This window comes from Heterodontus francisci, chromosome 25 (genome assembly GCF_036365525.1).
Source record: "Heterodontus francisci isolate sHetFra1 chromosome 25, sHetFra1.hap1, whole genome shotgun sequence".
NCBI lineage: Eukaryota > Metazoa > Chordata > Chondrichthyes > Heterodontiformes > Heterodontidae > Heterodontus > Heterodontus francisci.
In genome coordinates, this window is record NC_090395.1 from 26,882,231 (window position 1) to 26,909,471 (window position 27,241).

Here is a 27,241-nt window from a genome sequence, read left to right on the forward strand (position 1 = left end):
ACATTCCCCGGTCTGTATTCGGTTTATCCCACATTCCCCAGTCTGTATTCGGTTTATCCCCCAATCCCCGGTCTGTATTCGGTTTATCCCACATTCCCCGGTCTGTATTCTGTTTATCCCCCTATCCCCGGTCTGTATTCGGTTTATCCCACATTCCCTGGTCTGTATTCAGTTTATCCCACATTCCAAGGTCTGTATTCTGTTTATCCCACATTCCCCGGTCTCTATTCTGTTTATCCCACATTCCCTGGTCTGTATTCGGTTATTCCCACATTCCCCGGTCTGTATTCGGTTTATCCCCTATTCCCCGGTATGTATTCGGTTTATCCCACATTCCAAGGTCTGTATTCTGTTTATCCCACATTCCCCGGTCTCTATTCTGTTTATCCCCTATTCCCCGGTCTGTATTCGGTTTATCCCCTATTCGTCGGTCTGTATTCTGTTTATCCCACATTCCCCGGTCTGTTTTCGGTTTATCCCCTATTCCCCGGTCTGTATTCTGTTTATCCCACATTCCCCGGTCTGTATTCGGTTTATCCCCCATTCCCCACTCTGTATTTGGTTTATCCCACATTCCCCGGTCTGTATTCGGTTTATCCCACATTCCCCGGTCTGTATTCGGTTTATCCCCCATTCCCCGGTCTGTATTCGGTTTATCCCACATTCCCCGGTCTGTATTCGGTTTATCCCCCATTCCCCACTCTGTATTCGGTTTATCCCACATTCCCCGGTCTGTATTCGGTTTATCCCCCATTCCCCGGTCTGTATTCGGTTTATCCCCCATTCCCCACTCTGTATTCGGTTTATCCCCCATTCCCCACTCTGTATTCGGTTTATCCCACATTCCCCGGTCTGTATTCGGTTTATCCCCCATTCCCCACTCTGTATTCGGTTTATCCCACATTCCCCACTCTGTATTCGGTTTATCCCCCATTCCCCGGTCTGTATTCGGTTTAACCCCCATTCCCCGGTCTGTATTCGGTTTATCCCCCATTCCCCACTCTGTATTCTGTTTATCCCACATTCCCCGGTCTGTATTCGGTTTATCCCCCATTCCCCACTCTGTATTCGGTTTATCCCCTATTCCCCGGTCTGTATTCGGTTTATCCCACATTCCCCGGTCTGTATTCGGTTTATCCCCCATTCCCCACTCTGTATTCGGTTTATCCCCCATTCCCCGGTCTGTATTCGGTTTATCCCCTATTCCCCGGTCTGTATTCGGTTTATCCCACATTCCCCACTCTGTATTCGGTTTATCCCCCATTCCCCGGTCTGTATTCGGTTTATCCCCCATTCCCCACTCTGTATTCTGTTTATCCCACATTCCCCGGTCTGTATTCGGTTTATCCCCCATTCCCCACTCTGTATTCGGTTTATCCCCCATTCCCCGGTCTGTATTCGGTTTATCCCCTATTCCCCGGTCTGTATTCGGTTTATCCCCTATTCCCCGGTATGTATTCGGTTTATCCCACATTCCAAGGTCTGTATTCTGTTTATCCCCCATTCCCCGGTCTGTATTCGGTTTATCCCGCAATTTCCTGCAGTTACTGTACTTCACCCAGAGTCTTTATTGAAATTCCAGGTTCCCGAGTCTGTGTTGTGTGAATCGCACTATTAAACAGTGCCAGACCTTAAGTATCTTTTATTTATTAAAACTGTTGTCCTTTGTAGTGAAACAGTGAGATATGGAAGTTGCACGACCTTCCTTCTGGTGTCATGCCGAGCCGACAGGTTATTGTTTTAAAAAAAGTTTTGTTTTTAGTGAAAGCTCCGTCATCAGCTCCGATCCGAGGTGCAACTGCTGGAAACCTCGGACTCGCAGTACGGCGATGAGCTTTTCGATTCCCCATCACTGTTGCAGTCCTGCTTGGAGATGGGAGAGTCATGAGTCTTATTGTCCTGCTGCGGCTCCTCTGCTAACTGTGGGGACCTCTCGGGACTGTGGCTGAGTAAATCCTGCAGGTACTTGATGTACCTAATAGCTGCTCGCAAGGTCTCCACTTTGCTCAAGCGTTTCTCCGACATTGGCCCCGGGAGGTGATCGCGGAGTCTGGCATAGCCCTCATTCACACACTTAACCCTCTGCCTCTCCCTCTCATTTCTCTTTTGGATGAAGGCTGGCTCAAAGGGACAGTCATAGACACCAAAGTGCCCGTGGAAGGGCATGTAGGGAAACATGCTACCGTAAGTATCATAATAGGTTGACTCCAAGTTGGTTGGATAGACCAGAAATGGGACATGTGTTAAACTGTCCCCATGGGGTAGATGTTGATTGCAGTGTGTGGATGGGTCGGGAGGGAGGGGCACGCCCAGCTGCATACGGTTAGGGGCAGCCACTGGTCTCCTGTCCATCAGTGACCTGGGATAGTTAGTGTTCATCTTGGATTCGCAGCAACAGGCAAAGAAGAAATCCCAGAACTGTCAGATCTTAAAGCATTAAACTGATTCTTAGCTGGCTCGACTAGACTGCCCTGATAGTGGCATCAGACAGGAGCTGCGCTTTTCATTTGCTGCAAAGCCCTTGGACATTAGTGAAGGGTTCTTCTTAAATAACACACATCAAAGTCTACTTTAGATTCCGAGACTGAAGCTGTCAGCAGGCACACTGAGCTCTGAGCTTCCTCTTCAACTCTGAGCCTCCTTGAGCTCTGGGTCTGCTCTTTAACTCTGATCTCTGTGGGGGTGGTGGGGGGGTTGGGGGGGGGGGGGGTCACCTCTTTAACTCTGAGTGGTTTCTGAAGCAAGGAGTGTCTTCTGTCTGCCGCACTCTGAGTGATCCGAAATTGTAATCATTTGTCTCCACAAAAAGCCTGACCAAGTGGTAATGTTGAGGAAGGTCACTTGATTCAGAAACAGCTCACCGTAGATATTTCTCATCACCCTAGAATGAAAGGAAGTGTTTTAATGATTGTTCAACAATTGTACAATTACAGTATGTTGTGTTTTGAGCGGCTAGTATAGTGGTTGGTGGGTGTAGTAATTATATTACTGGGTTAATAATCCAGTGAGTGACAGTTCATGTCTCACCATGGCAACTTGAATACGGTTTAAAAAAAAAATCTAATAATAAAAAGCTGCTCTCAGTAAAAGTGACTGTGAAGCTGTCAGGTTTTCATTTAAAAAAACCCACATGTTCACTAATATCCTTTAGGGAAGGAAACCTGCTGTCCTATCCTGTCTGACCTATATGTGACCTCAGACTCATACCCATGTGATTGACTCTTAACTGCCCATTGAAGTCACTCAGCAATCCATTGAGCTGTACCAAACTACACAACCTTCTCACAGGCAAGAGCAATGCCCACATCCTGAGAATGAATTTAAAAAGAACCTTCTGCCCTTATTCAACAGTGGTTTAAGGATGCTGTAATTAAAGAGCATTATTTAGGGTTTTTGTGCAAGGAAGTCATAGAAAACATGCACTATTATATTTACTGGTTTTCACCCCCATCACTCCCCCCTCTCCTAAACTTACTGACTGAGGTTGAGATGTGGTCCAACAACTGGTTCTTCTGAGGGAAGGTTTCAGCAGTGGAGGGCTGGAGTGGGACTTCAAGTTCCTTGCTGGGAGTGGGGGGGGGGGGGGGGGGGGGATTTCTGGCAGTGCTAGCAGTAGGTGACCCCGCCCATTTCCCTCCATTTCCCGCTACTATGCCATCTGATTTTGTGCACTTTTACAGGGAAACACCCTCTCGTGACCTTTTTGACTGGGATGGTCACTTGGTGGCAGGTGAGAATAGTTCTGTGCTCTGGTGTCATACCAACATAGAACTGAGTTGAGGAAGGAAAACTATCATTGTGGATGATTGGCAAGACCAGATTTGGAATACTGCATTCAGTCTGGGTACTCTACCTTCAAAAGACCGTCGTTCTTGGGCCCAGTGGTAGCACTCTCACTTCTGAATCAGAAGGTTGTGGATTTAAGTTCCATGCTGGAGATCAGAGCACAAAATCTAGGCTAACAGTCCGATGTAGTACTGACAGTGCTGCACTGTCAGAAGTGCCGTCTTCTGGATGAGATGTTAAACTGCGGTCTGGTCTCTCAGGTGGACATAAAATATCCCATGTAATTAATAACCCCTCTGTTCCACAGTGGATTTATCCAAATCAGTGCATCCTGCTTGTGTCTCACTACAAGGATGACTTGTTTCACTGGTCCCCATGAACTCCAGTCTATGATTACTGCTGCCCCAGAATTGTAACAGGACAGTTCTCTTCACATTGGAGTGAGTTGCATTAGAACTTAAAAACATAGGAACAGGAGTAGACCATATGGCCTGTCGAGCCTGCTCTGCCATTCAATACGATGGGAGGGAGGGTGAGTTGTGAGGAGGATGCAGAGAGGCTTCAGGGTGATTTGGACAAGTTGAGTGAGTGGGCATGGCAGATGCAGCATAATGTGGATAAATGTGAGGTTATCTACTTTGGTAGCAAAAACAGGAAGGTAGATTATTATCTGAATGGCTATAAACTGAGAGGGGGAATATGCAGCGAGACCTGGGTGTTCTCGTACACCAGTCGCTGAAGGTAAGCATGCAGGTGCAACAGGTGGTAAAAAAGGCAAATGGTATGTTAGCCTTCATAGCAAGAGGATTCGAGTACAGGAGCAGGGATGTCTTGCTGCAATTATAAAGGGCCTTGGTGAGGCCAAACCTGGAATATTGTGTGCAGTTTTGGACTCCTTATCTGAGGAAGGATGTTCTTGCTATCGAGGGAGTGCAGCGAAGGTTTACCAGACTGATTCCTGGGATGGCGGGACTGACGTATGAGGAGAGATTGAGTCGGTTAGGATTATATTCGCTGGAGTTCAGAAGAGTGAGGGGGGATCTCATAGAAACCTATCAAATTCTAACAGGACTTGACAGGGTAGATGCAGGAAGGATGTTCCCGATGGTGGGGGAGTCCAGAATCAGGGGTCATAGTCTAAGGATACGGGGTAAAACTTTCAGGACTGAGATGAGGAGAAATTTCCTCACCCAGAGAGTGGTGAGCCTGTGGAATTTGCTACCACAGAAAGCATTTGAGGCCAAAACATTGTATGTTTTCAAGACCCTCTTGGGTCTAAAGGGATCAAAGGATATGGGGCGAAAGCGGGAACAGGCTACTGAGTGGGATGATCAGCCATGATCATAATGAATGGCGGAGCTGGCTCGAAGGGCCGAATGGCCTACTCCTGCTCCTATTTTCTATGTTTCTATGATCCTGCTCTCCCATTCACATCACTTTCCTGCCCGCTCCCCATATCCCTTGATTCCCTGAGACACCAAAAATCTGTCTATCTCAGCCTTAATTGTATCCAACGATGGAGCAGCCACAAACCTCTGGAGTAGAGAATTACAAAGATTCACAACCCTTTGAGTGAAGCAATTTCTCCTCATCTCAGTCCTGAATGATCAGCCCCTTATCCTGTGCCCCTGTGTTCTAGATTCCCCATCCAGGGAAAACAACTTCTCAGTGTCTATCCTGTCAAGCCCCTTCAGAATCCTGTATGTTTCGCAGAAGAACCCAGTGGTTGAAACAAAGACTAATAAGAACTATTTTACTGGGCTCTCTTATACAGAGGGCTCAAGCTTCTGCCATGCCTGAAGGCACTATGTTTGACATCCATGTGAAATAGGGCAGGGCAAAGGTGTACCGATTCCTGCTTTGTGCTTAACCCTGAAGAACCACTGAAATATTTCTGTATCACGCCCATTGATATTGCAGATTGTGATTGTTTCATTCCTTCAAGAGATGGAGTGGAGAGTGAGCTGATGTGTTGGGTGCATTGTTCTGCAAGGGTCTGTGACAAGAGTCAGATATTTCAGCACCACGTTTAACCCACAACAACCTCCTTCTATCAGGAGATTATTTAATCAGGAGAACAAGAGCTAGAAATTAATGGGATTATTTCAAAAAGTTAGAACAGGCATTTCCTAGCTAAATTGGTAACTGCACCACCCAATGCCAGACTAGGACAAAGAGATCAAGGAGACCATAGGTTTGTTCGCTGACCTCTGCTGTGCTTCATCTAAGGGGCATTGGGGTGCTACATATGTCCTCAGTGCCATAAGGCACTGTGTCAGCCAAGGATCATTGCATATCACTCCCACTTCTGAGTCATAAGGTTGGGGGTTCAAGCCCCAATCCAGAGATTCAACATATAATCCAGGCTGACATTTCTGTGCAGTAGTGAGGGAATGCCGCACTGTCAGAAGTGCTGCCTTGGATCAAATGTTAAACTGAGGCTCTGGCTAACTTCTCATGAGGATGTAAAAGATCTCATGGCATCATTTCAGGGAAGAGTCGGGTAGTTCTCCCTGGTATCCTGGCCAACATCACGAAAACAAATGATCTGATCATTTGTTTCATTGCTGTTTATGGGACCTTGCTGTGCACAAATTAGCTGCCATGTTTCCGACATTCCAACAGTTACAACTGTTGTGGGATGATGTTAAGAAGGGACAATCTTAAGAACAGATTGCCTTAAGAGCTGTAAGTGAAGATCACCAGAGGAAGTGATGTTGTGTCACACATGACCAGGGATTTGTGGGTGTAGCTGGACAGAATGAGATGTTTAGATGTGGTTCATGCAATATAGATGTTCTAGTTAAAGTATAATAAAAACCCATGTTTTCTTTGGATATTATTGTGAGTCTTACATTAGTTCACGTATCAAAGGAACAAGTAATATTACAGTGATGTTTCACAAGGACTTTATTGGCTGTAAATGTTTTGGACATCCTAAGGGCATGAAAGTTGCTACATAAGTGCAAGTCCTTTCTTTACTGGGACACTGAGGTCAGTTATGGCATTCCCACTATCCCAGCAGAGATCAACTAACACAACAGGACTGGGGAATGAAGCTGGGATTTTCCTGTACTGTTTAAAACTCCAGCTCATAAGACACTAATTTACCCAGGGAGCTCCAGGGAGTAACAATTGGTTTGTAACATGTTCTAAAGCCCAGCAGGTCCATAAAGTTCCACATTCCTGACATGTAGGGCTGGATTTTAAAAGCCCGCTGCCAAGAGTGGCAGCAGGCTCAGAAAATGGCCGCCGACATATGAAGGCTGCTGCCTTAGAGCCATTGCAATCTCCTACACAGTGGCACATTTACATAGCCAGGGCGGCCCGCACCCCCCGTCCCCCAGTCATATGGAGGGGGCAGGCTGTCCGACACCGGCAATGGTGTCAGCTCTCTGTGCACAGGCACTGGTGCCATTTTTAAAGGGCAGCCAGCCTTGCCGACATAGTTATTTTTAAAGATACACCTCCCCAAAATTTATCAAATAAAATTCTAACTCCCTTTCCCCACCCCCCCAATACCAATTACATTAACTATTTGTCCTTCCCCCAAAAACCTTGCCTTTTAAATCTGACCAACCCCACCCCGTCCCAAAGACTACACAAAGTGTACAGTTCACCCCTGCCCACCATCCCCTACACTCATTATGTTTATTTGACCCTGTCCACCCCCTGCACTGGAAATCTTAACTCCTCCCCCCTCCCCACCAGCGTCATGCTGACTTTCCCCAGATGGGGAATTGAAGGTGCGGGAGTGCGGACCGCCGCACTGAGGATCACGGCGGGCCCGGAAGAGGGAAGTTACGTTTATTTAAATTTATTCATGTCATTGATTTAAATATTGAAATTGAGGTCCCATCACCCAGCGGCAGGGGGTGGGGGGAGGTGTTGCCATGGAGACTCACTGCTGCCGGGAGGATCGGGCCGGGCCCTCCTGCTGTCGGCCTCCGTGGCAGGCCTCTGCTGGGACGATCCTCTGGTGCCCCCCCACCACAGAACCCAACGTCGTGGACTTGGTAAAATCCAGCCCATAGTGTCCCACCAGTCTGATGAAGCATCTACACCCAAAGCATTAACTGTGTTTACTATTTCTAGGTGCTGCCAGCTCTGCTATATATTTTTAACAATTTCTGCTTTATGATAAAAGACTGACTATAAAAAGCATAACTATCACAGAAAGATTGTAAACTACCCATCAACATCGTGCTCTCGAACATACCTTTCTGTTCCATCATAGTCTAATGTAATGTGGATTGTCAGTGTTTGATTCGTGGATTATTAACCACTGACTCAGAGGCTAGTAAAGTAATCCCTCCATAACACACCAATCTGGTTCATTAAGGCCTCTGATATGAAAGTACATTGAATGACCCCTCATGAACAACAGACTGTCTCCAGATCCACACTGAAACAGTAATGATTGTGATATGATCACTGCTAGTTTTTGGAGTGCTAACTTAGAGCTGAGGTTCTCGGGGTGCTACAATTGGTATCAATCCCCTCAGGTTTGGAAAGGAGAAAGCATCCAGTGTTCCCATTCCTAATTGTTGTCCAGTGACCAACGCTACAAAATGTATGGGAGTTAAATTGGATAACCCCTGACACTGGGCGTGGGGATTGCGGTACACCATTAACCTGTGCCTGTACTTTGTAATGTAGGCAGAATGTTAAACTGGTGCTGCTTGCTGTTTGAAAATGATTAGTGTGTGCTGCCAGCGCTACCCGTGCTGTTCATTAGCTGCACACATCAGCAGGGAGACTCAATTGTGAGAGTGGCTGGTGCTACTGAAAGGCAGCCTGCTCCTCTTAAAGGGGAGGTGCATCGTGGCTGCTCCTCTTAAAGGGAAGGTGCATCGTGGCTGCTCCTCTTAAAGGGAAGGTGCATTGTGGCTGCTCCTCTTAAAGGGAAGGTGCATTGTGGCTGCTCCTCTTAAAGGGAAGGTGCATCGTGGCTGCTCCTCTTAAAGGAGAGGTGCATTGTGGCTGCAAGAAGTGCTTTAGAAACAGAATCTGTTTTTGTGATACTTTGAGGAATGTCTGAACTTAAGAGAAAATGATCACTGAGGTTTTCTGACAAAGCACTGGAGATCCTGGCGCAGAAGTGGAGAGAAGGAGGGACATCCTGCATCTACAGTGGGAGAGGAGGCCCTTCAGATATATGCTCAGGAGGCAATGGGATGAAGTAGTGGCAGAGGTCAATGCCAGGAGAGTTGCTCCAAGAACACAGACGCTGTGCAGGACGATGTTTTACAATTTGACAAGTTATGAAGGTGCGTGAGCTCATCTTTAAATGGAATATACTATCAACTGCCCCACTAGCCTCATCCATTGGTCAATTCCAAATCCTCCATCAGCCATCTATCAATAATCTCTATTAATCAGTACCAACCCTAACATTCATATGCTTTACCTCACTCTCACACACTTGGTACTATTGCAAGCTTTGCACTCACAACTTTCAGCTTGCACACAGCTCTTCAACCACGACAACTGCATCACCCAAACATATTGCACCAACACTCACTGACACACTTCCCTCTCTTTTGCAGGGGAAGGTGACACATGACAGGAGGCGGCAGCAAGAAACTGGAGGGGGCCAAACACGCCTACATTTAACAGCCATCGAGGAGATAGTGCTGACCATCATGTGAAGCCACACCACTGAGGCTGTAGCCACTGGCAGGACCAGAGGGATCAATGATGAGGTTATCTACATACCCAGTTCTGCTCCTTTCTTCCCACTTCTCCCTCATCCCACGATCTCTTTCTCTCTCTCTCTCTCTCTCTCACCACCTGCAGATGGTGTAAGCACACACTTCTTATTTTCTCTTTTTTTGTTTCACATACTCATAAATGGAAAGTTCCCAGTCAGAGGAGGACTTGATCTTACAGTCACAACCACCAGCACTGTGCATATTTTAGAGGCTGGCAGAGAGGGATCTGCACATGGTGAGACACTGGGCACAAGTGAAGGCAGGAGAAAGGATAGGGCAAATGTCAGCTCGTTGGAGGGTAAGGCCACACACTACTGCTTCAGAGGACTCAGACAAGGACTTTGATGGGCCAAGTTACTGAAGATGAGTGTACCCACCCAAATGCTTGGTGCACTGGAAAGGCTGCCAGAAAGCCTAGGCTCAATGTCAAGGAGCATGGAGGAGTCCATTACCAACCTGGCACAGTGCTTTGTGTAGAGCAAGAAACCCAAATTTCCAACATGGAATTGATGGTCACCTCCATGAGCACACCTATGGAACCCGGAATGATGGAGTGCCTGATGGCCAATGTCACAGCTTGCACTGCAGTACAAACAGCTTGTATCAAAAGTCTGAGTGCTGCAGTGGCTCTAGATAGCAGCATTCAGTGGAGCTTCCAGAGCATCACAGCAGTCCATCAATCTGTTCTCTAATGAATCAGCATAATTGCAGCAGCACCGTCTCTGGAATGACAGAGGCTCCATGGAACAGGAACCTACGGTCTTCTCTCAGGCTGACAGTATTCCTGCTCCAACTCTTACCACTCTACCAGTGCCCTTGCTGTTGCCTGTCAGCCAGCCAGTCTAGACGAATGCAGGCCACGCAGTGATGGTAGAGTCTGAAACTGGACTCTATAGGCCCAGAGCTACTCGAGGGTGTCCTCTAAAGCTCTCTGTAGTTTTCTGAATGGAAGGACAGCAACCTTCCACCAGCCAGAATGGAGGCAACTTGTTTCAGCGCAAGATTTTCAATGGCCAAAAAATTACTTCAGCATCAACCAGACCACTCCCTGGAGACGATTCAAACTTTAGTCAAGTACAAGAAAGCTTCAGAAACTTGTATAATTGCACCAGCAGCCTGAAGAATTAATCCAGCAACTAGCCTGCAAGTTGTTCATGATCCCCTTAAATAGTGCTGGTGGGGATCCTTCCTTCCATTAACGTCATGTTCAGCTCTGTGAGGTTAACAGAGCACATTGCCTGGATTGTGGATTTGGAAAATGGCAATGTGACATCAATTTAATGTCGCTCACTGATTTGGGTCATAACCTGCCTGCTCTGCGTGCTGCCAGTTGTCGTTGGTGTGCATGCGTGCACAAACCCCTTTATCAATGTGGAGCCCTACGCACTTCTGTTGGAAAAGCGTGCGCATCTCAGATCCCATTTTCAAGCATTAGCTGGCTGTGTGGCACTTAAAAAATGGGTGCTACCCAGCCCAATTTAGCCCCTGTGTGTTGTAGGGGTCACCAGGTAGTGACCGGGAGTGGGAATCCTGGCCAAGGTTTCTCCTCCCTAATTCTGCACAGACCAAGAGTTTGAACTGCGAAATAGCACAGAACGGGGGGTGTGAATCAATAACAATCAGTTATGTACTGCATACTGCAATCAGTATGTAAAATAGCAAAACAAAATGATTCTAAATAGTTCAATCCCTTGTACTAAGTATTACTGGTTCTGTAATTATCTTTCAGTGAAAGCAGAGTTGGCCAGTTATAAAAGTAGACCAATCAGCAGGTCAGGCAGCATCTGTGGAGAGAGAAATATAGTAAATGTTTCAGCTCTGAGACCTTTCATCAGAACTGGAGAAAGTTATAGATGGAAACAGGTTGTAAGCAGGTACTGAGGTGGGGAGGGGAGATAACAAAAGGGAAGGTCTGTGATAGGAGGGTAGGAGTGATTAAATAACAAAAGGGTAATGATGCAAGACAAAAGTGGGTGGTACTGGGACAAATAAAGAAACAGAAGATGGCTCTAGAGGAGGTGAAAATGGCAACAGCAGAATCATTAACAGTATCTGTTGTCCAAGAACGATAGCAGCAGTGGTTATGATCTGACGTTGTTGAAGTCAATGTTGAGTATTGAAGTTTGTAAAATGCTCCATGGAAAGCGAGGTGCTGTTCCTCGAGCTTACATTCAGCTTCATTTGAACAGTGTAGGAGGCCGAGGACAGAGAGGTCAGAGTGAAGCGGAGAATTAAAGTGACAGGCTCAGTGTCACACTTCAGAACTGAATGGAGGTGTTCAGCAAAGCGATCATCCAATCTGTGTTTGGTTTCCCCATTGTGGAGAAAACTGCGGAGAGTAACGAATACAATATTCTAAATTGAAAGAAGTACAAGTCAATCGCCGTTTCATCTGGAAGGAGTGTTTTGGTCCCTGGACGGTGAGAACGGAAGAGGTAAAAGGACAGATGTTGCATCTCCTATGCTTGCATGGAAAGGTGCTGTGGGAAGGGTAGTGGGTGCTATGGGGTGAGTGGACCAGGGTGTCACAAAGAGAATTATTCCTTTGGAACGTTGAAAGGGGAGGGGAGCGGAAGATGCGTTTGGTGGTGGCATCACGCTGGAGGTGATGGAAATGGTGGAGGATGATCCTTTGAAAGTGGAGGTTGGTGGAGTGGAAGGTGAGGAAAAGGGGAACCCTATCATGGTTCTGAGAGGGAGGGGTGAGAACAGAAGTGCAGGAAATGGGACAGACATGGTTTTGGGCCCTGTCAACCACAGTGGAGGGGAATCCACGGTTGAGGAAGGAAAGAAACACTGGTGTGGAAGAGGGCATTATCAGAGCAGATGCTACAGAGATGGAAAAACTGAGAGAATGAAATAGTTGATCAGTTATTAGACTCCTGCTTTACTCATCCTCTGTGTCTTGTACACTGGCTTTATGAAAATCCTAAAGTGTTTGTGCAATGTTACAAAATAAGCTGATGGGGAAATGCTGCAGCATAAAGGATGCTCTATCCAAACATGCCAGTGATTTGATTAGTCAAAATCTAGCTGGGAGAATACTAAACCAAAGATAATCATCATCATCAGAAAAAGTCTGGTATCTGAGTCCTGGTGTATAGTCCATCAGCATCAAAGAGCCTTCATTGAGTCAGCCAGGGCTTACAAATACACATTGATAGAAAATAGAGAGGCATTTTATCGCTTTTGTCATTCTTTCTATAATTAGTATTCTCTGAACTTTCCTCTCTTGTTCCTTGAAAAACTGATGATTTTTTCCTCTTCCCTACATATTCAATATCTTGGAATCAAAGCTCAATATACGGACTCCAACTCTGACTCATTCTTTTCCAGGACCTCTCTTTATCTTCCTTAATCTCCCTTTCTCTTGCAATCTTTCAAAACCCAAACATGTATTCACCTAATCGCTCCATCTTCATTTACTGCATCTTGTCTTCTGATCATTCCAACTTTGGTGGTATTTGTACGAAGGGCCCTCACTTACATTTCCTAATTGAAAAATAAATCACAAACAGAAGGGATAGCATGGCTGGGCACGCTGTCCTTCCATCTCTAGGCTCTCAGTTCAAATCTAACAAGAAGCATGATGAATATTTCCTGCTTCTCTGGATGTAAAGGTCATGAACAGACATCCCTCTCCCCGATCAGCACTAAAACACACAATGGACAGGTGAGTGCAAGATTTAGTAGAGGGGTTATTTTCAGACTTTGCCTTTTCTTGGCAGGAGTTCCTGTCTGTTGGGAGTATGTACCAGAAATTAGAACTTGCTGTGCAAGATTTCCAACCACTTATATCAGAAAATTGTGCAGCATTGTTCAAATTTCCAGTGTGTGATCTGGGGTGGGGGTGGGGGCATGGGGAAGGAGGAGGATCCTTGCTGGGATTACAAAGTGGGTAAATTACACTTTATATAATAGATACAGTATATGTAGACATATGTAACACTTAGGGAAATTCATTATATATAGACTTAAATAATACATAGGGAGATACAATATATTTAGACATTAAAATACATGGGGAGATACTGTATATTTAAATATAGAAACCTGAAATTATATAGTGTATTTCAGGATGATCCATAGCACTTCACAGCCAATGAAGTACTTTTGACGTGTGACCACTGTTTGGAAGAAACATGGTGGTCAATTTGTGCACAGCAAGGTTCCACAAATGAATAGATAATCTGTTTTATTGATGATGATTTGAAATAATAATTGACTAGGCCATCAGGGAGAACTCCCCTGCTCTTCTTTGACATAATGCCGTGGGACGTTCACCTGAAAGGGCAGGTGGGGTCTCGGTTTAATGTCTCATCGGAAAGACGTCACTTCTGTTAGTGCAGCACTCCCTCAGTACTGCACTGGAGTGTCAGCCAAGGTTATATGCTCAAATATCTAGAATGGGACTTGAACCCTTGACCTTCTGACTCAGAGGCAAGATCGGTACTAGTGAGTAGAGCCTGGCACATGTGTATGTAGACATATTCAATACATAGAGTGATAGAATATATATATATACACAGTACTTAGGGTGATACAGTCTTATACAAAATATATACTGTATCTTTACTTATACCAGGGGGACGGTAGCATAGTGGTAATGTTATTGGACTAGTAATCCAGAGGCCTGGACTAATGCTCTGGAGATGTGAGTTCAAATCCCACCATGGCAGCTGGGTGAATTTAAATTCAATTAATTAATAATCTGTAATAAAATACTAGTTAACTTAAATAATGATCATGAATCTACCGGATTGTTGTAAAAACCCATCTGGTTTACTAGTGGTCATTTAGGGAAAGAAACCTGCCGTCCTTACCTGGTCTGGCCTACACATGACTTCAGACCCACAGCAGTGAGGTTGACTCTCAACTACCCTCTGAAATAGCCTAGCAAGCCACTCAATTGTATCAAACCACTACAGTGGCGCAGTGGTTAGCACCGCAGCCTCACAGCTCCAGTGACCCGGGTTCAATTCCGGGTACTGCCTGTGTGGAGTTTGCAAGTTCTCCCTGTGTCTGCGTGGGTTTCCTGCGGGTGCTCTGGTTTCCTCCCACATGCCAAAGACTTGCAGGTTGATAGGTAAATTGGCCATTAGAAATTGCCCCTGGTATAGGTAGGTGGTAGGGAAAATATAGGGACAGGTGGGGATGTGGTAGGAATATGGGATTAGTATAAATGGGTGGTTGATGGTCGGCACAGACTCGGTGGGCCGAAGGGCCTGTTTCAGTGCTGTGTCTCTAAATTAAAACTGGGGGTGTGCTTGCATCACATGGACTGCAGCGGTTCAAGAAGGCAGCTCACCACCTTCTCAAGGGCAATTAGGGATAGGCAATAAATGCTGGCCTAGTCAGCAACCCTCACATCCCCTAAAAAATATATAGATAAGGTGGTTGAGTTTCCACTTGTTTTATGAACCAGCGTAAAAGATCGGGAAATATTAAACATAAATGAGTTATTCCCAAAACTACATAGGCTCCCATGTGAAAATTGGGAGGTTCCTCCGATTACGCTGATTCCAGAAGCTTCTTCAAATTACATTCATTTTCTCAGGTGCACACGCACTAGTCAGCAGGTTTAAAAGATCTTTCACAAAGAAATATTTAATTTACTAAGAAACTGACTAGTGTACATGAATGAAACTATTAAATGGTTCAGTATAGTTTTCTTTAAATAATTTTCAGTGATTTTAAATCAGGATACTTATTTTTATTCTTTCATGGGATGTGGGCGTCGCTGGCAAGGCCAGCATTTGTTGACCATCCTCAACTGCCCTTGACAATTGCGTGACACATGGAGGACTGGACACCCTTGTTAAAAATGCTTGTTTTTGGTGATAAACCCATTTTTAACAGTATTAATAAAACTGCACCAGGTCACTACTCTTAAATACATCAAAGATTACTCTAATGGAAAGAAAGAAATCTATTCTCTTCTACTTCTCTGCCCAATTGAACTGATTCATGGAAGATTTTACATTTGTGATTATGCAAATTAATTTTAGTGAAACTGAAGCCGAACCTGACCAACACAATTTCAAATACATTTCGGGAGCAATATCCTAATTGTACCCAAATTGGAAACTCTACCCCAGACAGAATAAGAAGGAACCAGTCAATGTGACCTTCACACGTTCTGGCGAATGCAAATGCACTACTTTCCACAGCATAATTCTAAGGCCCGGAAACTTTTTGGTATTTAAATAAACTGTCACAATAAACAGGGTGATGAGGGCAATGCTGTTGATGTGGTGTACATGGACTTTCAGAAGGCGTTTGATACAGTGCCATAAGACAGACTTGTGAGCAAACTTGTAGCTGATGGAATAAAAGGGATGGTAACAAAATGGATAAGAAATTGGCTGAGTGACAGGAAACAAAGAGTAGTGGTTAATAGATGTTTTTCAGGCTGGAGGAAGGTTTGTAGTGGAGTTCCCCAGGGATCAGTGTTGGGATGCTTGCTTTTCCTGATATATATTAATGACCTGGACCTGGGTGTATATGTGCATAAGTCATTAAAGGTGGCAGAACAGGTTGAGAGAGCAGTTAATAAAGCGTATAGTATCCTGGGCTTTATTAATAGGGGCATAGACTACAAGAGCAAGGAAGTTATGTTGAACATGTATAAGACACTAGTTCGGCCTCAGCTGGAGTATTGCGACCAGTTCTGGGCGTCGCACTTGAAAGACATGAGGGCATTGGAGAGAGTACAGAAAAGATTCAGGAGAATAGTTCCATGGATGAGGAATTTCAGTTATGAAGATAGATTGGAGAAGTTAGGACTGTTTTCCTTGAAGAAGAGAAGGCTGAGAGATGATTTGATAGAGGTATTCAGAATCATGAGGGATCTGGATAGAGTAGATCGAGAGAAACTGTTCCCAGTCGTGAAAGTATTGAGAACGAGAGCGCACAGATTTAAAGTATTTGGTAAGAAAAGCAAAAGTGACATGAGGAGAATCTTTTTCACACAGCGAGTGGTTAAGGTCTGGAATGTGCTGTCTGAGAACATGGTGGAGGCAGGTTCAATTGAAGCATTAGACAATTATATGAAAAGGAAGAATGTGCAGAGTTACAGGGAAAAGGCAGGGGAATGGAACTGAGGGAATTTCTCTTTCAGAGAGTCAGTGCAGACACGATGGGCCGAATAACCTCCTTCTGCGCTCTAACAATTCTGTGACGCTGTGGGTCATTGCCTGATCCTTTTCTTATTTGCTTCTCAAAAAACTACATTCACAGCTATATTTTATGAAACTGTTGTACATTTTGATGGCACAGTGATTGTCAGGGGAGAGTAATGGTATACATTCCTCTACAGGACTCTGGGACCAGTACGAGCCAAGGGTTTGAGCCACCTTGTTGGTCCTGGCCTTTGCAGATTGATTGGGTCTGAAGACAGGAAGGAGCTCCTATTTTTAATGCAAAAATCATATAAAATCTCAATAATTCACTCTCTAACCTCTACTTACTAACAGTTCCCTCATTAATAGAGACCCCTCACTCCACGTAATTCACTTTCCCCCTCCCCCCTCCACCTTTTATAACACAATAATTGTTATTAGGAAGGGTCTATTTTACACACTTAGTCAGAATAGTGGACAACGTTGGGGTGAATTTTCCCAGCCCCATGGCAGCAGGACTGGAGGCTGGGGGGTGATGGTGGGAAATGGTGTTGCACGGAGGCAGGCAGGCAATTTAAATAATTAAGGGCAATGTTTTGGCACCGCCGGCATTTTGCTGGTGGTGGTGCAGCCCCTTGCCAAGTGGGGAAGTTGCCAGCTACATGGAAGCAGCCTTCCTGCATCGGCCTGGGGAGCTATCAGAGTTGGAAGCTCCATCCCCCAAAAAGGGGGCTGCGGACAGGAAGGGCCTCACCTGCAGCTTCAGCAATCCAACTGGAGGGGTTTTCCCTCCGATCTAAGGGGCCTATTGCCTTCCCCCCTCTAAAAAAGTAATTATTTTTACGCCTCCATTTTGAGGCACTCTTGCAGTCTCCTACCTACCTGAGCAGTGGGTGGGTACCCAGGCTCTCGAGCTGCCAGCCCTGTGATTGGGCCAGGAGTATCAGGAGCCCGCCTGCCGTCCTTAATTGAATGGCGAGCACAGAGGCAGACAATTAGGAGGTTTCCTCCAGGAAAATAGCCCCCCTGGTCTGGCTCCCGGTTGGTGCAGGCTTGTGATTCCCATCTGGTTCCCGACATTGAGGTCCTGAAGCCTGCGGGAAAACCCTGCCCATTGTTTCTGACTGTGAGAAGCAAAATTGGGATTTTGCAGCCACTTTTATTTACTAAGATGCAGGCAAAAAATGTATTATTACAGCACGTCATATAAGGAAAGATTTAATTAAATCATTGAATAAATAAATAAATTAATTAACAAAAAAGGAATGGAGAGTTCTTAGTCACAGTGTGTATCCATACAGCAGAGGGTGTGTGTGTGAATCACCTGTTACATTACAAACATTTGATGTGGCATAACATGGAGCATCCAGGCACTGAAAGGTGGCAATGGTTACAGTTTGATGTTATTCTGCTGTTATTAAGACTCTAATATTTAAAATCCTGGCTGTAGTTAACCAACTATTGATATATGAAATTCCCATTGAATGAAATTAAAATCAGCAAAGAGGGAGTAAGAGATCAGCTGGGAACTTTAGTAGGAAGAGGGTAACGACAACAGTGGAATAAGTGATCGGATGAGGTAAATATTTTAAGAATTTGAGACAGCTGGATGCATTTCTGGAAGAGAGAAAAATGATGAGTGATATCAAAAGTAACAAATTTTAAAATCATACCAAATGAGATCTTAAGTAAAATTCAAATGCCATCAGAATAATTTTATATTTTTATAGTGTTAGTAAACATTGAGCCATCAGAAACGGCATCCGAATTATAGCTTATATAGGTTGGCACATCTGCTGGGTGATAGCGAGTTGGAAGCCCATTTTACATCTCTCCACATTTTTACTTCTATTGAAGTAATTGGGAGAGCAGTAAACGGGTGGATGATTCACAATCGCCCATTGTTGGGGTACAGTTCGCAGAGTAGAGGGAATTTTTATGCAATCATACACATGCACACACACAAACAAATACCCACAGACAAACACGCACAATCACACACAGACATGCACACACACAATCTCACATAAAGACACACAAAAACACATACAGACACACACACAAATACAGACAAACACACAACACATGCACACAATTACACATAAACACACACAGACTCAGACAAACACACACACATGATTATTGAAACAGACTGTACTTGATTCAATGAGGTGCTTATAATTATATTGAGGTCACACAGTGTAGATTCCCTTCCTCCTAAAATCCATAACCCAGAGGGTTTTATAACCTAATCTGGGCAACAGCCTGATCACTACTTTCTGATTTCTACTATAGATTCTTCAGCACTGTCCTACACTTGGCCTTGGCAATCACCTGGGCTTTTCAATAAAACAAAGATGTTAAATACTAACCATGTATTACTTTTAGGGCAGGCGCATTCCTGCATTGAATATTTAGTGTTCTTTGATGCTGGTCCAGGCAGTTAACAGACAATGCAAATGTAGTCTCCTGATCTCGGGGATTATTAGATTTATAAATTTAGAGGAAAAGGGTGGAGGAGTGGGACTGGAGGAATTGCTCTTGCAGAGAGCTGGTACAGACACGACAGGCCAAATGGCCTCCTTCTGTGATGTAACCATTCTATGCTTCTATTAAAGGTTTTGCACAGAAAAGCACATTAAACATTGTGTCCCTACTGTCATAAAATGCAAATAAATTTTCTGAATAAAGTATGATAATAAATTCCCCAGTTGACTCAGCTGGTTAAAGTAGTGAGTGATGGAGCCATAGAGATTGCAAAGTCTTGATTCCCCACTTGTACTGAGGAATTTTCATGACTATGAACATCAAGTGAGGTCAAAGTTAGTCTTGGCTCCAAAGACCCCGCATTCAAATAGTCTCGAGACCATCTAAGGTCATGTGTGAATAGTGGGCACTTGGGTGAGGTAGTGGAGGGTGAGTGGTCCTAATCGAACTATACCCCAACAAGGAGTCAACAACTTCACAAGAGGAAAACTTGTCGTAAAGGAATGAAAAGCTGCCCAAAGCATAAAACAATGAATATAACAGACTGCTTTTGGGAATTGCTAAATATAAAGATACATCTCATTGAATCAAAAGTATTTCTTCTTCACAGCTCATTATTGTGGAGAGCAGGCTTTCATTTTATTAAAACGGAAAGTACCAGAATGGTACTGATGAAAGGTCAGAGACCTGAAACGTTAACTCTGCTTCTCTCTCCACAGATGCTGCCAGACCTGCTGAGTATTTCCAGCACTTTGTTTTTATTTCAGATTTCCAGCATCTGCAGTATTTTGTTTTTATTGTACCAGAATGGTACAGTTTGGCCATACTGGATAAGTGAAAAGACAGGTTCTCTCCTTGCAGATACTTGCAACTTTGCGTTTTCCCAAGATTTTAATTCTTTTTTTATATAATTAATAGCTCTGTATTCCCGAATAGCAGACCTATTAACCCACGTAACAATCTAATTATCCTGAGCAGACATCTCAGTGTGAGCTCCAGCACAGCTCAGTCACCTCATTGCATTTAAAATCTACTGACTCTTAATGGTTTGGTGAATGTTTGAGAATGTTCTAGTCTGGGATGTGGCTTTCATGAGGTGATGAGAGCAGAGTGTGCACTAATCATCTCCCAAATCTCTGATTCAGTAGAAAACACAGAAGAGCAAATGCCTCAGGTAAGGCAACTTAAAATAGCTTGGTTGAAGTTAAGTAAGATTTATCTTCCTGTCACTATGTTGGACAACAAACTGAATCTGTGCATATTCTCTCCTCAATCCTCTGTGTTTCCAACTTGGTAGGTGTGGGGTTGAAGTTGGGCTTTGGTGTTACAAATACTCCCAAAGCAAGACATTGAAAATTTAATTTTTAAGCTTGTTAAAGTGCAACATCTCGTTGTGAAAACCAGTGAGATGCTTCTTTAGTGTTTCCTTTCTTGGACTAGACAATTCTTGATCATTTTCTTCCCACGCCTCACCTGAAGACATTGATCCCTTATTGAGGTATAATTCAATAGGTGCCAGTTACTCCCAGTACCTTACCCTACTGCCTATTAAGCACATTGCTTACATTACTCTATCATGAGTGGTATCAGAGCCCAGGCTAATCCGGTCATCATACAGCTCCCCACACAATGGGAGTTAATGGATAGTGATTGGAAGCAGGAAAAATAAACAGCTTGCATTTCTATACTATCTTTCATGACCTCAGGATGTCCCAACACTTCGCAGCCGATGAAGTACTTGTGAAATGTAGTCACTGTTGAAATTTTGGGAAGGTAACAGTCAATTTGTGCACAGCAATCTCCCACAAACAACAATGAACTAAATGACAAGATCATCAACTTTCAATGTTGGTTGAGGGATAAACATTTGCCAAGGCACTGGGGAGAATTCCCCTGCTCTTCTTCGAATAGGGCCTTGGGATCTTTTACTTCCATCTAAGAGGTCTCATCCAAAAGACAGCATCTCCGACAGTACAGCACTCCCTCAGTACTGCTGAAATGTCAAGCCTGGCCAGTTATCTCCCTTCTAACATAGAAGCCAACCACAGACCCTCTGCCTCTGCCCAGTCAAGCTGTAACTCAGTATAAATGCAGGAATGGTACCTGAGAACTTTGTGATCTCTATGGCTCAGCCACTCAATGAACTGTTGGGTGAGTAAATCTTAGCTTCTGTTTATAGAACAAGGAGTCAGAAACCAACAGTCATATAGAATAAGGGTCTACAGACAGACCAAACATATAGCACAAGGGTTAGAGACTGACTGATTGTATAGAATAAGATGTTAGAGATCAATTGATCATATTGAACAAGCGGGCTAGAGATTGACTGATCATATAGAACAAGCGGGTTAGTGTCTGATCAATTATACAGAATAGGGTGTTAGAAACTGACTGATCATATAGAACAAGGGAGCTAGAGACTGACTGACCACATAAAACAAGAGGGTTAGCTACTGACTAATTATATTGAACAAGGGGGGCTAGTGACTGACTGATTATATAGAATAGGGTGTTAGAAACTGACTGACCATATAGAACAAGAGGGTTCAGTAGTTCAATTGACTTCTAATGTACTTCAGGCATTCCTTAACCCTAATCATTACTAATTCCAGTAAAAGACAGTATGAAGTATTGGAGCAAATATTTATACTCCTTCTCTAAGAATAAAATGATAATGACAGGATTTTTGTGCTTCTTGAATTGTTCATATTCAGATCTCCACAACTGTGAAGGTTACGTCTATCTTGAACCTGCAAACGGATAGTACTTGTTCTCTCGGTTTATCTCAATCTGTAACTCTGGGTCCCTGTCCAGATCTCTGTTTCCGGGACAAAGTGTCCAGAGAGATGGAATAATCCTGTCCTCGTTATAAAAGATACAAATGGACATCTCCAGCTCTTGCTTTAGCTCTCAAATCACCTCCTCTCAAATTATTATTCTAAAACAAAGATCAAAAATAAATTACATTTTTAAAAATAGGTTCTAATGAAATCAATGACAATCAAGTTAACTTCACGCTTTTCTTCCCCAGTTTAAGACGAGTGTATATGAACTTACCTTGTATATATTCCTGTTTTTCTCAGTCTCAAAGATCCAACATTCTGTGCTTCTTGTTGGCGAATGCGAGTAATTCTATAATCCCGGCCGTGGACAGGCAAAGTGAGGAAGGGTTGTAGTGTGGGCAGACCCTGCTGGTGTTAGTATATTCTGCCTTGCAGGTTGTAAAGGTGTGTGTGTGCGTGTGTATAGAGGTTGTGCACATTGGCAGCTTGCTGTGGTTCTCATTAATATCCTGTTGTCAGTTGGGTGTCCTGACAGACAGCAATCACATACCTGATCTCACTTCAAACACTCTTACACCCCCAGGGCAGGGCTTCTGTCTGAGTCATACTGGAGCTGGAGAAAGAACCCAAAATTGGAGTCTGCTGCACAAAGCAGGGTAAAAACAAAGACACGTCGTTAAGCAAGCAACTAAAGACAGAGTTGGACAAAGAGGTAGATCAGTACAAAATAGTTAGCTAGATAAGCTAATAAATAGAGTCAAATAGAGATCGATAAAAAATAGACAGGTGAATGGATAGACAGGCAGATGGATGGCATCCTCAACAGAGGATGATGTAGAGAATAAAATAGATGTACAGATAAACTAAATGCACGGATAACACAGACAGGTAGAACAGGACAAAACTGATAAATAAATAAATGAAAGAAACAACTTGCTATTGTTTAGCACCTTTCAAGTCTCCATGATGTCCCAACGTGCCTCGCAGCCAATAACTTACTCATTTTGATGTAAAATTATTGTTGTTACCAACAAATGCAGCAGCCAGTATACTGACAGAAAGATCCCACAAACAGTAGTGAGGTAAGTCATCAGTTAATCTGTTTTAATGGTGTTTGAGGGATGAATCTTGTCAGGACACCAGGACGAACTTCCGTCTCATTAAAAAAAGTGCAAATGGGATTTCTTGCTTCCACCTGAACAGGCAAATAAGGCCTTGGTTTAACCTCCTGACTTCCCAAAGCCTGTCCACCAGCTACAAGGCACAAGTCAGGAGTGTGATGGAATACTCTCCACTTGCCTGGATGGGCACAACTCCAACAACACTCAAGAAGCTTGACACCATTGAGGAAAAAGTACTCCATCAAGCACTTTAAACATTCACTCCCTCCACCACTGATGCATGTGGCAGCAGTATGTACCACATACAAGATACACTGCAGCAACTGGCCTAGGCTCCATCAACAGTACCTTCCAAACCCCCGACCTCTACCACCTAGAAGGACAAGGGCAGCAGTTGCTTGGGAACATCACCACCTGCAAGTTCTCCTCCAAGCCACACACCATCCTGACTTGGAACTATATCACTGTTCCTTCAATGTCGCTGGGTCAAAAATCTGGAATTCCCTTTTGAACAGCACTGTGGGTGTACCTGCACCACTTCGACTGCAGGAGTTCAAGAAGGCAGCTCGCCACCACCTTCTCGAGGGCAATTAGGGATGGGCAATAAATGCTGACCTTGCCAGTGATGTTCACATTCTATGAAATAAAAATAGTCTCACCTAAAAGAACACCCTCAGAAATGTCACCCTGGATTATAAACTCAAGTCTCTGGATTGAGGCTTGAACCCACAGCCTCCTGACTCAGCTCGGAGATAGACAAGTGTGTAAAATGCAGAGATTGATAGATGTATAAAATAAACAGATGTATAAAATGGAGATAAATAGATGTGTAAAAGTATAAGAAACAGATGTGTAATTTACAAAGAGAAATGTGTAAAGAGATATGTAAAAGAGAGAGATGGACAGATATATGAAACAAAGAGGTGACAAATTGAGAAATTCATGAGAGAAAACAATGTATAAGATATAGATTGATGGATGTGTGTATAGAGGTATAAATGTGTAAGATAGACATATATAAAAACAAATTTATAGAATGGATATAATGAAACACGTTTTAAACAGCGTGAGGTAGCTAACCTTGGGGAGATGGTAAGAAAAAGCTGTTATTGTTTCTCCAGCATGGACTTGATGGGCAGAATGGTCTCCTTCTGTGCCGTGATGACTCTATGACGCATTGGGGTGACAGAATGGACCGGCATCATGAGCTTAGCTGGTACACATCTCTGCCATCTTGTACCAGGCTTCTGTAGATGAAATGCATTTGAAAGTCTACAATAAGGCCATCCTTGAGTTTTTCTGATTATTTCTGGGTCTATGCATAGAGCCAAATGGCTGAGAAAGATGGGACTTGAGAGAGTTGAGAGATACGTGAAATAGCGTACAAAACACTGATTTTAACATAGGGTATCAGCGAGAAGTATGACACCAACACAGAGTTCAGAGACAGCAATAGAAAGATCAAGGGAAACAAGAGAAAGCAGAGAGCAATAGAGTGAAATCTCTAAAATTGACACACAATATGAGAACAGTGACCAGCATAGAGAAGAGAGAACACAGAGAAAAGAGAGAATGGAGAGCACAACTTGGTGAGCAGAGAGGACAGCAACACAAAGAAGAGAGAACACAGAGAGCAATGTGTAGAGCAGAGAGAACACAGAAAGCAGAGAACAACATGGAAAACCGAGAGAGAACAGAGAAAGCAACACAGAGAAAGCAACGCAGAGAACAAAAACAGCAATGTGGAGAACAGATAGAAAACAGCAAGAGAACAGATAGAGAACAGAGAATATGGAGAACAGAGAAGAAAGAGAACACAGAACAGAAAGAACAGTGGACGAATACAAAACATAGAGGACAAAGACAGAACGCAACATGGAGAACTGTGACACAAATAGAGCGAGCAGAGAGAACAGTCAAAGTAAAAGATACCAGCATAAAGTACAGAGAGAAATGCAGAAAAAAAAGACTCAAACTAATAGAGAAAGAGAACGAGAGAACAGGGAGAGCAGCACAGAGCAGAGACCAACATAGAGAACAGGGTGGGTTTCAGCTTGAATATGTGGCAGCCATCAGCAACCCCTTTCACTTTGGGAAACGCAGCATCCAACGCAGTTGTGTCATGTATTCAGTGGGAAAGTGAGGTGAACATACTGGCCAATGTAGTACTCTCCTGTTTGAGGCATGTGCAAGTACTGTAGAATCTTTCAGTACAGGAAGCCATTTGGCCCTTGCCAGCTTTTTGAAAGAGCTGTCCAATTTAGAGCCTTACCCCAGCCTTTTCCCCATAACCCTGCAAATTAGTCCTCTTCATGTACATGCCCAATTGCCTTTTCAAAAGTTCCTATGGAGTCTGCTTCCAGCACCCATTCAGGTAGTGTGTTCCTGAACATAATAACTTACTGTGTGAAAAGAAATCTCCTTGTTTCCCCCATAGTTCTTTTTCCCAATTATTTTAAATCTATGACCTCTGCTTATCGACTCACTTGCCAGAGGGAATAGTTTCCTCCATTCCCTTGTTTTTTAAATTTGTTCACAGGATGTGAGTATCACTGGCCAGGCCAGCATTTATTGCCCATCCCTAATTGCCCATGAGCAGATGGTGGTGAACCGCCTTCTTGAACAGCCGCAAGTCTAGTGGTTTGACACAGATAGGTGGCTTGCTAGGCCATTTCATAGGGTAGTTAAGAGTCAACGACATTGCTGTGGCTCTGGAGTCACATATAAGCCAGAATGGGTAAGGATGGGTGATTCCTTCCCCAAAGGACATTAATGAACGAGATAGGTTTTTCCGCAGCTTTGTGGTGACCATTACTGGTGGGGTTTGAACTCACGCCTCCAGATCCTTTTTCCAGGCCTCTGGATTATAACAGCCTAGTAACAATGCTACCGTACCCAGCATTGTAACAGCAGCGGAAAATGGTCAAAGAGCATAACAATGAGAATAATGGTGCCTTTGCAAACGGCTGCCCTTATGTTACTACATGGCTCCAGGTGTCTTTAACGCAGTTGGCAACTGCTCTACAAATGGTCTCCCTGTGAACACCGAGCAGCCAGAGGCCACTTATCCTCAAGGTAGTGTCATTGGTGCAGATTCAGGTTTGGTATCTACCATAATGGAAAAAAACAAATAATTCCCCCCTCCAATTTATTCTCAGAAATATTATTGATAAACCCCTCAGAAAATGCATATATATAGCATAGTACTAAAAAGGTATTATAAACACTGCAACAAAAAAATCTAAAACTTATAAGCTCCATCACCCATGGAGCATCACTTGCATTCATTCCAAAAGAGTGTTCAAGGGAAAAGAGAGCAAGCCCCATAGAATTGCACAAGGTTTTAATTTAATGAAGCTAAGACACAAACCAGATACAAGCACTGGAACACCCAAAATGCAACATTGGGCAGAATTGCAGCTCAGAAAGAAATGGAAACAGGGCCATTTATCAACTTCCCTCCTCCTCCCCACCTGCACCAGTGACACACCTACCCCCACACAGTATCACCAACTGATGACAGAGGATAAATGACCTCTAACTGTAACACACAGACAGCACTGTCATTGGTTGAAAAAGGCACTATTCCAATGCTTAGCATCACAGAATGAGCCCTGTACAGATATTGTTACGATCGAGGCAGGAGCAATGCACTGTCTATTCTAGTTTCACTTCTCCACTTACTGATACGGTCAATCATAGACACTATTTTTATTCCAGAATAAAACACACCAACCAGGTTTCTTTAATAAACAACAAAATTATCAGTTCATTATAAAACAAGTCTTAAACAGTAATGAAGTAAAGCATAAACACCAGTTGAAATATTTTTACCTTAGCCCCTCACACACACACACATATACCGGTTAACGTGAAAATAAAGGGAATTCTGTTTTCAGAGTTCTATGACAGACAAAAAAAACCTTGGGCTGAATACATGCTCATTCTTGAAGAAACAGCAGATGAGAGATATGTTGTGTTCCAAAACTGACATACAGTTTGGTCTACGAGTACTCGTAGGCAGGTCACTGGGATCTTTTAGAACAGTTCTTTACAGTCGGCATTTAACATTCTTTTAGCAGGCTTTTCTTCAAAGACAGGAGACGAGATGAGTTGACATAATGGACTTCTCAGGGCCTTTTAGGGAAGTGCTGGAAAGCTGAACTGGGTTGTGGTCTTCTCTCCTTCCTCGGGAATTCGCTTCTCTCCTTGGAAGTTCTCTACCTTTT

General features: G+C 43.8%; 1 protein-coding gene across 1 annotated transcript; it reads right to left on the bottom strand.

Moving 5' to 3' along the window:
• Window positions 1-1,776: 1,776 nt before the first annotated feature.
• LOC137384065 (achaete-scute homolog 5-like) lies at window positions 1,777-2,379 on the bottom strand. The gene has a single exon (XM_068057634.1). The coding sequence runs from the start codon at window positions 2,377-2,379 to the stop codon at window positions 1,777-1,779; it is 603 nt and encodes a 200-aa protein (XP_067913735.1).
• Between the last annotated feature and the right edge of the window lie 24,862 nt (window positions 2,380-27,241).